The 14,714-nt window shown below is 38.3% G+C and overlaps 1 protein-coding gene across 2 annotated transcripts; it reads left to right on the forward strand.

Annotated features, from left to right (window-relative positions):
- Window positions 1-9,889: 9,889 nt before the first annotated feature.
- Window positions 9,890-13,899, forward strand: LOC133740069 (uncharacterized). Of its 2 annotated transcripts, XM_062167919.1 has the most exons (4): window positions 9,890-11,082; window positions 11,687-11,889; window positions 12,339-12,470; window positions 13,257-13,899. In XM_062167919.1, the coding sequence occupies exons 2-4, from the start codon at window positions 11,740-11,742 to the stop codon at window positions 13,605-13,607; spliced, it is 633 nt and encodes a 210-aa protein (XP_062023903.1). In that variant the 5' UTR covers window positions 9,890-11,082; window positions 11,687-11,739; the 3' UTR covers window positions 13,608-13,899. The 2 variants fall into 2 exon arrangements, with proteins under 2 accessions (XP_062023903.1, XP_062023902.1); XM_062167918.1 differs by having other exon boundaries at window positions 9,890-11,889.
- Window positions 13,900-14,714: the final 815 nt, after the last annotated feature.

Below are 14,714 nucleotides of genomic sequence, written 5' to 3' on the forward strand. Positions count from 1 at the left end.
TCAAAAACATTAGTATATCCAACTTAAAAAGGCAAAATTACTATCGATTAATACTCGTATCCACATTACAGACGAGCATAGGTCCACACCATGCCTTCAACCAAACACTTCAACAATCAAAAGAACCTCATTTCCATAAAACAATCCTCGTTGACTTAACAGAGTTGAATCAAGAGGTTTCTATTCCTCAAGGATTGTAACTCGCGGCCACTGAACTTATTCCAATACGAACCTACAAGACAACTGTAAGGTTCTAAGTACAACCCCTTCGAATCTCCATCACCTAAGGAGTATAGTATGCTTGGCTAATACATGTATAACACTTAAAACACAGTATAAGTCAAATACAAATTCATATTAACCAAGTCAATACTATAGGGAAGGTATTCACGTTCCTAAAACGACCTAGCGGCCTAAACAACTCCCAACACTCACGCATACCCAATGACTTAGCCAATACCAAAGAGCACACGATGGGGATCCGCTGCAGACGGGCCATCACTCGGAAGGTATTGACACATCACCAAATATGCACCTTACGCTCTGATACCAAACTGTCACGCCCCGAATTTTGAATAGTAAATTCAAATCCGAAACATGAATAATTACAATTACAAAATCCAAATCTCGAAACTTCGAGTTCATTATTACAATTCACTCTCACAAGCAATATTGTAAAGCTCAAATGAGCATAACACACCTCACAACTTACAATTGCTGTAAAACTCTAACAATTGCTCTAACCGCACGATCACCGTCCTGGTTCTCCTGTCCTGTAGGAATACCCGCTACACAATTTGAATAGTGTACCGGGAGTTGCAACAACACAAAACCCGGTAAGCTTTTTACAGCCAGTATGAGTAAACAAGAAAGAATTGTTGATTTATTTCCTTACAATTATTATAACTCAACACGATCACCATAAAAGGAAGGATACTCTTGAGGCTCTCTTTTAAGAACTCATTCTTAAAAGACTCAAGTATCCTCAACACTTCTCACATAAGACCCCTCACAGTCTCAAGTAACCTCAACATTACCCTCACATCACTACTCAACAATTGGCAGACAGACTCATTATATATATATAGACCCTTATGAGTTACTCTCAATTTCCCTCATAAGGTTACCACATATATATAGACACTTATGAGTTACTCTCAATTTCACTCATAAGGTCACTCCACATTTGGCAGACAGACTAGAGCTCTAACTGAACGTAACCACTCGTCCGGCCACAGACGTGATTACGATTTAATACTATTAATAACCACCAGCCCGGTACGAGAGCGTGATTCACTAATAGATGCCATGGTCACCTCGTGACCTAGTGATCTCCACAGATCACAACAATTTATTGTTCCTCAACAATAAAACTCAACACCTCTCACAATATATTGTTTCTCAACAATAAACTCAATACCTCTCACAATATATTGTTTCTCAACAATAAACTCAATACCTCTCACAATATGTTGTTTCTCAACAATAACTCAACACAACTCCAACAATACATATTATTTCACGTAATAATATATATACAGACATTCACACAGGAATGTCTAGTAACACCAACAATAGTTCATATGATTGCAACAAAATAAAGCAATTAATTGTATTGGGTTCGTAATATGAACCACTTGAGGTTTACTCACCTCGATAATCCCGCTGCGTCTTCAATTCAGCTCAAAATACGATCCACAATCGTCCACCAACTCAAACCGTCAATCACCTAGTCAGATACGATCTTAACTTAGCAATCATTCATAAACCACACATATACGGAAATCCAACGGTCGGATTCTAATTTAATGATGATCCAACGGTCAGATCGAATTTATACGATGATCCAACGGTCGGATCCTAATTATACGATGATCCAACGGTCGGATCAAAATTATACGATGATCCAACGGTCGGATCAAAATTATACGATGATCCAACGGTCGGATCCTCACGGATCGCCCTTAGGATCATCCTCCAAAATTATCACAAAGATCCAATGGTCAGATCTTCTTGAATCACTCTAACAAACATCTCCATAAAATTATACGAAAATCTGACGGTCGGATTCTCACGAATCGCCTTCCGAATCATTGTTTTACATTTATACGAAGATCCAACGGTCGGATCTTCGCCCATGACCACACAAAGCCACTGGGACAGTCATAAGATCATCATATCCAAATTTGAAGTAAAACCGATGGTCAGATCCTCACAGATCGTAAACCGAAGATAAAACGTAAAAACGTTAAATAGTAACGTCAAAACATAAATTCACTATTTATCAACGTTTTCTAACATGACCTTGTAATATATCAAAACGCTCGTAAGGATGCGTAGATCATCACCTAGATAATAAAAACTCAAAATATGGTCGAATACGCCGCCACAAGCGGCGGTCAGTGGGCGGTCAACGGCGGTCAACGCGGCGGTCAACCACCTCAGATGGCAAAGTGACCAACTACAAACTGGTTCAAAATGAAAGGGTGGTCGACTTTCATACCTGGAGCTAAGCCTGGTTCGGCCTAGATCGTCCTAGATCAAGCGTTGAAGTTGGATTAATCTCGTGCGTCTGATCAGATTCCAGATTGAATCAGGGACGTCGAAATCTTCAACTCGTGATCTTTCACTCCACACTCCAAATCGTCAAGCAAGGCCTATATGGGGATGATCAGGGGGAGGAGGAGATCACGAAAATGGGGAGGATCGGCCCGTGCAACGCCGGCACGGCCAAGATCCGGTCGGGTCGAATGCTAGGCTCTGGGGGGCTTCGATCCACGTCTGGGGGCAGCGGCGGTGCAAGGGGAGGCCACCAGGCGGCTGGGCGTGGCACGGCGAGTCCGGAGAGGGCCGGGTCGTGGCCGGAGGACGCCGGAGGAGGGAGATGGGTCCGGGTCGGGTCAGTCGGGTCGGCTGCGTAGGGAGGAGAGAGAACGGAGGAAACCGGGGGCCAAAATGCAAAATTTGCATTTTTTCGTCCTTAATGAAAGAATTCGGAAAATTTCTCTATTTATAGAAAATTCCCAAATTTCAAAAATTCATAACTTAATCATACGAACTCCGAATAATGCGTTCCACATGTCCACGAACTCGTATCGACGAGCTCTACAACTTTCATGAAGGAAGTTTTCCCAAATTTTGAACGTATAAAAAGTCAACTTTGTTGACCCCCTAAAAACGTTCGTTTTCGAAAATAAAATCGTTCGAACTAATTCCACAACTTCTCCAAGCTTCGTACTCGCTCCTACTATCGTGAAATCATTTCTAAAAATCCATGGAATTTAATTTGGATTTTCCGGGGTATTACACCTAGTTTGAAGGGCAAAGGAAAAATATAGATGGGTGCGGTAGGGGCCTATATACTATGTCTTACTTTTCTCCACAGTTTATAGGCTCACTTTAAATAAGTGAGCGATTAGTTCGAATATAGATGGTTTGTTTCTATATATCATAGTGGTTCTCTTACTACAACTTCTTGATCTGTCTAGTTGAAGGCAGCAAAATGATATGTAATGGCCATCTTGGCATGCGTTAATGAAATCCACATTTCTTTCAAAAAAAAAAAAAAAAGAACAAAAAGAACATAGGCATCAATAAGCTTCCACTTCATATTCCCATATTCCGATTGTACCCTTAATTATCCCATATTTTCAATACTAGAAGCTTAATTAAGAAGACTATGTCCTTATTATTAATGTATTAGATATTCTCTCTCAAGGAGAAACCCTAAAGTCGGCTCTCCCGCTCTCTCAAAATCGATCTCGTCCGGCGGCGTCCGGATGTTGGTGTTGGCCTCCGGGCCTCGCTGATGTTTTGCGGTTGGCCGCCGGACGGGGTGTTGATGCTATTGGCTCAAAAAGTTCTCCAGAAGGCTCCGTGCTCCTAGTCTTGGCATGGTTGTCTTGGTAGTGGTCTCTGGTGCTCAGTCTGTGTGCGCAGTGGTTATGTGTGTGGGATGCCGGATTGTGGCGAAGCAAGATCATGGTGGGATGAGATCGGTGACTGCGGGTCGAGGTGGATTGGATTCGTTGTGGGGCGAGTTCGGGATGCTGTGGGGCGTAACTCAGCGCAGCTCGTGGTTTGGGAGGTGTTTGGCTCCAATTTTGCTGCAGCTGGTCAACAGTCTCTTTTCTTGCGCGGGCGTGCCAGCACCGTTCGGGTGCGGTCGTCGGGGGTGTCCCTTGACCTGACTTCTATCAAGCGATTGTAGACGAGGAGAGCACCAACCTCGTCGTGGGATTCTTTCTGCCTCGTGGCGAGGACTTTTGCTGAGCTTCTTGAAAATCACCAAATCGATACTCGATGTTGTAGATCGAGCAGAGCGAGAACCACGGGGAAGTGAGGAGAACTTGCTAAAGCGTGACTTTAGCTTGGCTGGGTTGCTAGGGCGTTACCCTTGCTTGGCTGGTTCTGTAACCGTTGTAGTCGCGGCACTACCGTCGGCTCCCGAGGAGACTAGGACCGAAGCACGTTGACAGAGGGTTTGGTGGCACTGAAAGTCGGCTTCTGAGAAGACTAGGACTAGGAGTGTGATCACCGGTAAGAGAAAGAGAAGGAGAGGAGTTGCTCTTAGAGATGTTTGCTCTAGAGAGAACTTAGATCATCTTAGAGATGTTGTTGTTGAATGTGAATGTGTGTATTGTGTTTCAATGTAACCTCTATTTATAGGCTACCATGCCAACTACTTTGGCATTAAACAAATGAAAGTGGAGCACTAATTGGAGATAAGGGAGGTGGAGGTGTAGGTGGAGCACTAATAGGAATGATGAATTTGGGAGATAAGGGAGGTGGAGATGGAGGTGGAGCACTAATAGGAATGATGAATTTGGGAGATAAGGAAGCACTTTCGGCTCCTTTATTCCTTCATGTATATCTCCATCAGAAATTCAGATTCTGGCCATGATGTCTTCATAAAAAATGTTCCACTATGAATCTAGATCATGCTGACCAAATTTCAGAGCTTTCTTCCATGTGGTTGGGCCGGAAATGCTGCTGGACCTCTTACAGGTCCAGTTTTCCAGTTTTGCTTTTGTAGAAAATTGGGTTGATTGTTTGAATGCCTTCCACTCAAAAAAAGCTCTTGCACTCTTCATAAGAAATTATCCTTGGGCTGTCTAGAATGGATCTGGAAAGTTTCAGCACATTTCGATTTCATTGGTTAGTCTGCCACCCCTCCTTCCTTGTCTAGCTCGGTTTTTTCCTAGCCGAAGTAGGAAAATATGCTAAAGTTGACTTGTCATACTTCCATAGTAGGCTTTATTTAGCCTCTAAATATATATTTCGAGCTTGTCGACAATATATAGCTTGAGCCACTGACATTGGCTCAATTTCTCCAAGACACGCCTTGTCAGGCCAAAATGTTCATTTTGGGTCCAAACAGGAGGCGCAGGGGCGACGTTGATCGGAGTATCACCGATCGAGTACGGCGTGGTCGGGCGGCGTACATCTGGTTTCCGGTATTGTGCTGCTGCTGGGTGAGGGACGGGGACTGGGTCATGTCAGGCCAATCTTTGTTGGGCTTGGAGTTGGGCCTTTTGGGCTATTTTGGGCTACTAGGGTTTTACATAGTTTTTTTACTATTTAATTCCATTAATTCCCTATTTGTTGAGGGAGCTATGTTTTTTAGTAAGCGTCATCGAGTCTAGTTTACTCGGCCTATTTACTATGTAGTAGTTAATAGTTTATAGGCTCTCTTATGAGCGTGGAACCGTCAAATGATTGGATCTAATCTATGTATCACTGTGCTACTACCACAAACTCTTTATCTACCCAGAGATGGTAGAGGGAGGATATGTAATGGTCCTTTCTGGCCTGAGATTTATTAATATATCGACATGATATTCTTCAAAAAAAAAAAAAAAAAAAAAGAAGACTATGTCCTTTAGGTTTCTGCAATAGTTTTGTTTTGTTATAGTATATTTATATTTATTATTTTATATTTAAAACTAGTAAGTATTCTTAATATTTTGGAAAATAATATTTTATTGATACAAAATAATATTTAATAATTATAAAAACGAACTGGATCATTAACGGATTGGATCAACCAAAATTTGTGTTTAATCCGTTTAATAAACAGATTATAACTGGTACCAGACCATTAACGGATCAAATTTTTAATCCAAACCTGTTCAATAACCACGGATTCGGAGCAGATACAGATCAAAATCCGGTCCTTTTACAGGTTTACATCCATGTTGGGAAAAGGTCCTCACTCTTATGGTAATGGGTGTGAGGGATCTTTGCAATCAGTTTAGGCGCATCTGAGAAATTTTATCAAATTCAGGAAAGTCATATTAAACACTGTTGTTCTATTGTCAATTTTATAGTACTTGCACGAATCAATTGTAGAATAGATGTGCAAGCACGAGTTAGTTTCTTCAAGGATTGATTGAAACAATTTTATCTTGACAAGTGTGTTGTACTTTATTGAGAGAAGGATGTCAAGCCATTAATAACCAAGATAGTAGGTAAGAACATAACATGACCTACCCATAAGGGCCATGTCAATATCAAGTCATGTAAGGATATCCTAGAGTAACCTAAATGAAATTAGCTTAGTAATAAGTACCAAAAAACCAAATGATCGAGACAATATTAGTAAAGACATCCAGATGAAGAGAAACATGCTAGTAAATACATCATAGGTGTGATTATTAGTGGTGAGAAGTAGTTCCTAGCTAGCTTTTTATTATTGATTTCGAAACCAAAAACAAAACCCCAAAAAGATTTTCTGCTTTCTTTTCCTTTCTGTCCCCTATTTTGGGTAATTTATTTAGTATAGTAAATCATCTCCGACTTCCCCCAAATTTTGTATGAGTTATATTCTGTGAGTCTAGTTAGTGTGTATTTAATTTCATAATTTTTTGTTATGTCTAGGTAGGGTTTTTATCTACATCTTTATTAAGTGTCATTTTAGAGTATTTTCTATTTTTGAGTCTTGATTTGCTTTTGTTAACACAATCCTATGCGGGAGACCCCTCTTTCCTATACTACAACTGTTAATTATTGTGATTTCAGGAATTTATTTATACGCCTATTTTAAACGTATATTAATAGACTTGACCTCTTCTTAAAAAGTGTATCTCATAATCATGAAGCCTCTGTTCCTGGACATTCTATCTTTATAACATTTCTCATTGCTCATGAACTCTTTAATATATAACTCTAATAGAAAGAAGAGTCGTATTGGTTCCATGGCTCTTAAGTTAGATCTTGGAAAAGCCAACGACCAACGACCTCCTGCACTGAGAAAACATTCATTATTGTATTTGTAAGCTTAGTTTTGATTCTTCTTGGATCTCTCTTGTCATGGAATGCATTACTTTTGTTCATAATTCAATAATTTTGAATGGTCAAGCACAAGCCTGCTTCAAATCAGCAAGAGGACTAACGCAAGGTGCACGTGACCTCTTTCTCCATATCCTTTTATTTTATGTATGAAACCTCTTATTAGAAATCTACATAAATTATCTGCTCGAACTAAGAATAGAGTTTGCTTTTTAAGTTCTCCTTGTGGACTTAGGATATCCAATTTGTTTTTACGAATGATTGCTTAATCATTGCAAAGGCTACAAGTACAACTGCCGGATGTATTTTACAAACCCTCAATGCTTTTTCAAAAGCTTCAGGTCAACAAATCAATTATCATAAATCTTCTCTTTATTTTTATAATAGTGTTCTTAATCATACTAGGAATACCATTTCTCAAATTGAATATTCAGCACAGTATGAACATTGGCAAATATTTAGGTATTCATAACATAATCTTTTGGAAAGATCCAATCAACATAAAATACCTAGCTTATTCTAAAAATGGAAAAAAAGATGGCTGGTAGCCTTCCACACTTTCTCAAGGAGGAAGATTAACTCTTCTCAAATCAAATTTAACATGTATATCCTACTAAAATTACTTCTAAAATTGATAATACTTACAGAAATTTCTTTTAGGGTAATAAATGGATGTTACACATGTTGCTTGGTTGCGTATTTGCATGTCTTCCCAAAAATAAAGGGGTTCTTGGTATTAGATCAAGTTCAGTCTTTAATAAGGCTCCCTAGTAAAATTAGAGATATGACAGCGGCAGGGTATGTAACGGCCTATTCTGGCTTGTGACGACTATATATTCTATTGGCTATGCCTTCATTCAACGTACCACTATGGGTACTACCACTAACTTCTTGTCTGTCTGTATATGGCAGCGGCAGAGTATGTAACGGCCTATTCTGGCTTGTGACGACTATATATTCTATTGGCTATGCCTTCATTAAAAAAAAAAAAAAAAGGCTCCCTAGTAAAATTAGGTTGGACAATCCTAACATAACCTCAAAATTGGTGGGTTAAACTAATAACAACAGAGGAAAACAAATTCAAGTTCTATGGACTAGAAATGAATACTAGATTCTCATCTAGTTTTGTTAAAGGTATGCGTTGGATTGTGGGTGAAGGAAATTGTATTAATTTCTGGCTTTATAACTGGACTTACCCCTTTTCTTAATCACTGTTCTTGATGCTAATGTTAGAAATCAAGTAGATATTGATGAACTAGTTTTTTTTTCTTGATGAAAAAAAAAAAAAAAAAAAAAACTAGTTCATCAATATCTACTTGATTTCTTTAAGTAGATCAAGTAGATATTGATGAACTAGTTAAAGACTATCTTTAACCAAACTTGGAAGAATATCCCCAGTACTACGTACATACCTATAGTTCATAAAATCTCTTCAATTCCTCTTCCTTTTTCTAGTCACCCTGATGAGTTTGTTTGAGGCCCCTCAAGCAATGGTAAATTCTCTATTAAATCTGCTACTGATATTCAATCTCAAAAGTTTCCTGCTCATTCTTATTCTGACCTTATAATGATTGTAGAAACTTCTTATTCCACCTAAAATTAAAATTTTTAGCTAGCAACTAATTAGAAACAAAGTAAGAACTAGATACTCAGTGTTTACCTCTTACCATATTGACAGAAGCCTTTTTTTCACAATTCTGTAGAAAATGTTAATCATCTCTGTATGAATTGCTCCTTTTCGAGGCAAGTTTGGAGTCACTTTTCTAGTTTCATAAATCCTCTTTATTGTAATACTACTTATATAGATTGGTTGAATACAATTAAGCGGTCAATTCTCCTGTCATGAAAAATGATATTTCTGATATCCTAGATTTAACCTATATTATATAACATTACAGGAATGAACATACTTTCAAAAATATTCAAAGAAGTCATACTCAAGTTCTTCATTTAGCAGCCAAAATCACCAATCAGTATTACAAAGCTAATGAGGTTTCCTTTAGACTTAAACGAAAGAAAGTCCATAATCTCATTAGATGGATTCCTCCTTAGGCTAATCATGTCAAATTGAACTTTAATGGCTTAGTTTTTGCTGATAAAAAAGGTGCTTTAGGCTTTGTTATTAGAGATGTTAATGGTAGCCCTATTTTGGCTTGAACAAAGAATATTGGTCGTGCTAATGTTCTTGTTGCTTTAAGAGTAGGTCTTCAGGTAGCTCTTCTGCATGGTTTTACATTCATTCAAGTAAAAGTAGGGGTGGGCATAAATGACCGAAAAACCAAAAAACCGAAAGGAATCGATCTGGACCGGCCGGTTCGGGCCGGGTTTTACTCTGAAAATGACTGCATTCGGTCCGGTTCGGTCCCGGTACTCAGATTTGACGGTCCGGTCCCGGTCCTTGACTTATGCTGACCACTTGGACCGAAAACCCGAACTTCACTGCACATACCATTTTACCCCCATTGATGGTGACAACATTCAATTTTTATATCACTAATCCTCCCAAATGTGTGTTTCTTTTGAAAATCTTGTCAAAGCGTGGGGTCAATATACTGTTAAAATATTCTTCTTATCTTTCTTTTCTTTTTAATCATTAACCATCCTTTTCCTTCTTCTCTCTCCACGGCTCTTCTCCAGATTTTCTTCTCTTCCCTTTATTCTTCTCTTCAGTACTCATCCTCAGATTCTTATGTATTACTTTTTCTCTTTACACGATCTTCTTCTTCAGCGAGTTCGACTGCGTTTTTTTTTTTCCCTCTTGTTCATCAGTTCCTCTTCCCTTTATTCCTTAATTCCTCTCCTCTCTTGCTGGAAGCAGCCTCCAAACCCAACCCGGATCGAAAACTGGTTGAGGTTCCAGACTTAAACAGTTAAGTCATCGTCTTCGAGATCTCCCAACTCTCAGAGCGACGCCTCAAACCTCTCCGTCTCTCACATATGCTTCACTACTCTTATTCTCACTCCCACCGCCTCCTCTCTCACATCTGTGTTTCAAAGCCAAAGATCTCAATGCGTAGAGGATGAGAGCGCGATGGAGAATTGGGATCTGCACATCCTTTTTTTTTTTTTTTTTTTCTTCCCTAAGGACGGGTTGGGCCCGAAAATCCGGCCCGTTTGACGGCGGTCCGGGCTCAGTCCGGTCCCTAATGCCTAAAAGTGAAGGCTCGGCCCGAACTAGTGATGCCGGTTTCGGTCCTGGTCCCTGGAAAAAGGGTGTCGGTCTGGGACCGTGCCTAGCCCTAAGTAAAAGGAGATTCAAAGATCTTGATTGATAATATCAACAAGAAAACCAGTCCCTCTTGGCGTCTCTCCATGACATTGCTGCTCTTGCTTCAAGATTTAGTCAAAATTTATTCAAGCACATTTGGAGAGAAGCAGACTTACTTATGGACTTGCTATTTCAGCCTTTTGATGCATTCTACTACAATTTCCCGTTACAGCTTCAACTGTCTTATATCATGATTTATTGTGCTCAAGTTATATTAGAGGAGACTGTTTGTAACTTTAATTTTACTCATCAAAAAAAAACAAAACTTTAATTTTATTTCTTCAATCAAACAAGAAAAGAAAAGAAAAAAAAAATTGGAGAATGCTCTTGCAGGGGGACTAGTTGTTGACCTGGAGCCTATATATATATATATATATATATATAAAACCCGAAGCTGAGCAACCAGTTACCATTGAAAGTAAATCCCCTAGGCCCTAGCTATGAAATTGAATCTCAGTTTCCAACAAATCCAGCTTCATTTCGCTTCCTTTATGAAGTAGAAATTCGAGGTCTACAAATCTGAGGTACACCCAATGTCTGAAACTTCTCTTTTTTTTTTCTTTCTCTAATCTAGTTGGGTAAGACCAGCAATGTTGTTGTGGTAGTTTTCTTTTTGGTTGAATATCAGTGACATTATAATTTGGGTTTGAGTAAGAATATAGATGTGTAATCAGGAAGATGAAGAACCCCCTAATGGAATTTTTGATTTTCTTAGGTCTATAAGCACCTCGATCTGTTTGTTATTTGATTCGGTTTGTTTCTGTGTGGTACTGCAAAATTTCTATCTCGATTTAGAGAAGAAACAATCTAACAGATTAAAAAGGCCCCCTTTTCAATGTCTAAGACTGTTTGCTTGCCAACTCTGTTATTTCCAGCAACACATGTGATGGACTTGTTAAGGTGTATATATGAAGACTAGCTTCCTTTTAGCAATTTTGAGATTTATGTTGAACCCATTATTGTTCTTTTCTTTTCGTTGATTTGTGCTTGAACTTTTCAATAGAAAATGGAATCTCATAAGATTCTCTTTAGTTGCATTTTCTTGGATTGCAACTTTGTGTATAGTACTCTCTGGTTATTCTGGTGACTTTTTGTCTTTAGACTAACTGACACTTATTTCATTGATAGATTTTCAGATATCCAATTTGAAGAAGACTGTTCTATTAAATAGGGATTTGTGGATGGACACCAAACAGTTATTCAATCCTCTCTTTTTCAAAGAGATGAGACACTTTGGGAATTTTTTTCGAGCATTTCGAAGCACATTTTTCTCATTTTCATTCTTGGAATGGGAGGCGTTGGTAAGAGAAACAACATGCAAGTTCACACAGGTAAACTAGAATTCTTTCTTTAGCTGTATCTTTGATAAGAGTTTTTAGTTTGATCTGAATTTTTGTTCTTTTATTAATGATTTTGGAGTTCTCTTGTTCCATATCCATGCACGCATATCAAACACATGTTAATCTGTATTAGCCTCTGCTCTTATTGGTTCCATTTGTAGTCCTTTTGGTTTCGCTTAAATTCTTTTCTCACTCAAGCATGTTTTCATTTATGTTGGCTTAGTAGCATCTCGTTGATTTTTATTTTGTTGGAATGGATATTATCTTTTTTATGTTCATTGTCCTATAGTGAGCACACTAAAAAACTTAAGTTATATAATCCTGCTATTTATCTGATTGAGAGGATACAATTTTATCCAATTGTTATTTTCATTGGTTACTTTTTTCTTTTTGGTATGTCATTGTAAATATAATTATATTTCTTCTTTCGTTGCATATAGTTTTGGTTGTGTGAGATAACAAATATTATGCAACCAATGAGAGGGCGGGTGGGAGACTCAACAGACCTAGTCAAATGGTGTCTTCCGCAACTACACATCAAAATGCAACAAATGGACATTTCAGAAATTGAGGTAAAAACAATGATATAACACTTGCTGTCGCATCAAACTTATGTTGTTACTTTATAGTACGAATTAGGTAACTGTAGTTGTAATCTTTTTGTTGCAACAAATTCAATTATTTCATTTGTCTTTTTCATGTGAACTTTCACCAAGTACAATGACATTGTTTATATGACTGAGTTGAAGTCTTGGCTTGAGTCTCTTCCCATGAATTGATGTGTGTAAAGTAATGATGGTACCTATTTGAACTAAATATCAAAATATGCATGCTCATATGGTTTTCGGGGATATGGTAGACACAATTTATATAGGATAGGTGAATTGGATGTTGTTCCTAAAATGAAGAAGTTGCTTTGAAATGCCTAGACTCCATTTAGCTGAGCTTAAATGTGTGGTTTGCAAATAATTCTTTTACGTGCAATCTTCTTCTACAGCAAGATTTGCAGGTTCTTAGTCTTTTGCATGCCTTTTACTATTCATGCTTTACACAGAAGAACAATTTTGATCTGAAAATAGTCAAATACTGTATAGTTATGAAAAATTGCTTTGAAATGCCTATTAGCCTATACGTGTAAGTCGAGGTTGGAGGGGAGTTCCTTGAGAAGTAATTGATCTGTCACTAATACTCTATGGATATTTTGAACCAAAATTATGAGTTTGTTTTTCATTTCTCATAAATGCGGATCTCCAGCTTGATGTGTATATTACATCCTATGTGGACATACTAAAAGTATTACTTGCCTATTCTAGTTTGGGTATATGTGACTGACTACTAGTGAAATTGTTTTACCTCAGCCTGGTATAAGTATCCAGCTGGAGAAAAGAGGCAAGAAAGAAAATGAAGGACATGGTGAAGAAAATGAAGAACAAGGTGTAGAGAAACCTGCCCAAGGACAAAACAAGAGAATTAATGAAACAATTATGAGAAGGAAAGAACAAAGAAGAAAGCTCTATGATGACAATGTTAAGGAGTTCCCTTCTGATGGATATTTTAAACCTGCTCAAAGGTGGGATGAGGAGACCCTGCATTTGCATATTGCCAAGAGCTGTCCAATACCTTATGTTCATGTAGAAGGAAATGTTAAAGTTCTGAAGCAATTGGATGATTTGAAGATTGCAAGCAACTTCACAAGATCAGTGCTTTAACAGATAATCTTGTTCCAGATATTGTTATGGAAGAGTCCACATGAGCTCGGGTTTGCTCCCTTGTGATATATGATATATGCACAAGGGACATATAATCGTGTTCCAGATATTGCTATGGAAGAATGCACACAAGAAAAACAATTTTGTTCCAGATATTGGTATGGAAGAATCCACAAAACTTCGGGGTTTGCTCTCCACACAAGGGGAATACATCAAAATGCAACAAATCAAATTGTAAACGCCATCAAACTTGTGTTACTGTTTGGGTAATGATATTTCTATATTTGCCATATATGTTTGTTTGGAACCATCCTTGAGAATGCAATTGTTCTATGAATGAGTTGGTGTCCTCCCATGCGTTTATGGTGTAGTGTACATATGGACGTGACATTATTCATACGAGCCTGACATTCCACTGACATTCTATTATCTGCAAGTATCTCTGGATTACCGAGATTTGGAATTCTTTTGTTGGCAAATATTTTTGCGCAGAACAGTTTTGATCTGGAAGCGTTGTAGTTTACGAAGAAATTGCTACGAAACGCCTAGATACAATTCAAGGTTTCAGGAACTTCTGTAGGAAGTTGGAGTAGAGTTTCACGATACACATCATTATTACCTTTTATGTTGGGCATTTATGTGTACTTTGCGTAATGTTAAATACGCTCCACCTGATCCATTTCTTGGAGTTCCTTCAAGGATATTTTGATCTTGCTCTCCTAGCTTGCACCTGTGGATGCTGAAACAATGAGTTTGTCAGATCTTTGCTTCAGGATATCTCATCTCTGGTTTCTATCCAACAATCTAATTGATGAACTTACTCCCTCTGTAGAGGATTGTATTTCATATACGTTTTCGTGTACATACAGACATTTTCATGTGAATGGCATGGAGATCTAATTTTGTTGACACATGTCCATGTGGCTCAAAATTCGAAAAGGCTAAGACTTTATGAGGCCATTTTGGTCAGCTGCTTGAGTTGGTAAGTGGTAACTTGCTGTGTAGCACTTATCAATGCCAATAGTGAAAGCAGCTGTATTGCGAAAAGAAGAGTGAGGGCCAACGGAGACAAAGGCATCGTGTGTCTTACAAAAGCTCTATTTATTA

This window comes from Rosa rugosa, chromosome 3 (genome assembly GCF_958449725.1).
Source record: "Rosa rugosa chromosome 3, drRosRugo1.1, whole genome shotgun sequence".
In the NCBI taxonomy this organism is placed as follows: Eukaryota; Viridiplantae; Streptophyta; class Magnoliopsida; order Rosales; family Rosaceae; genus Rosa; species Rosa rugosa.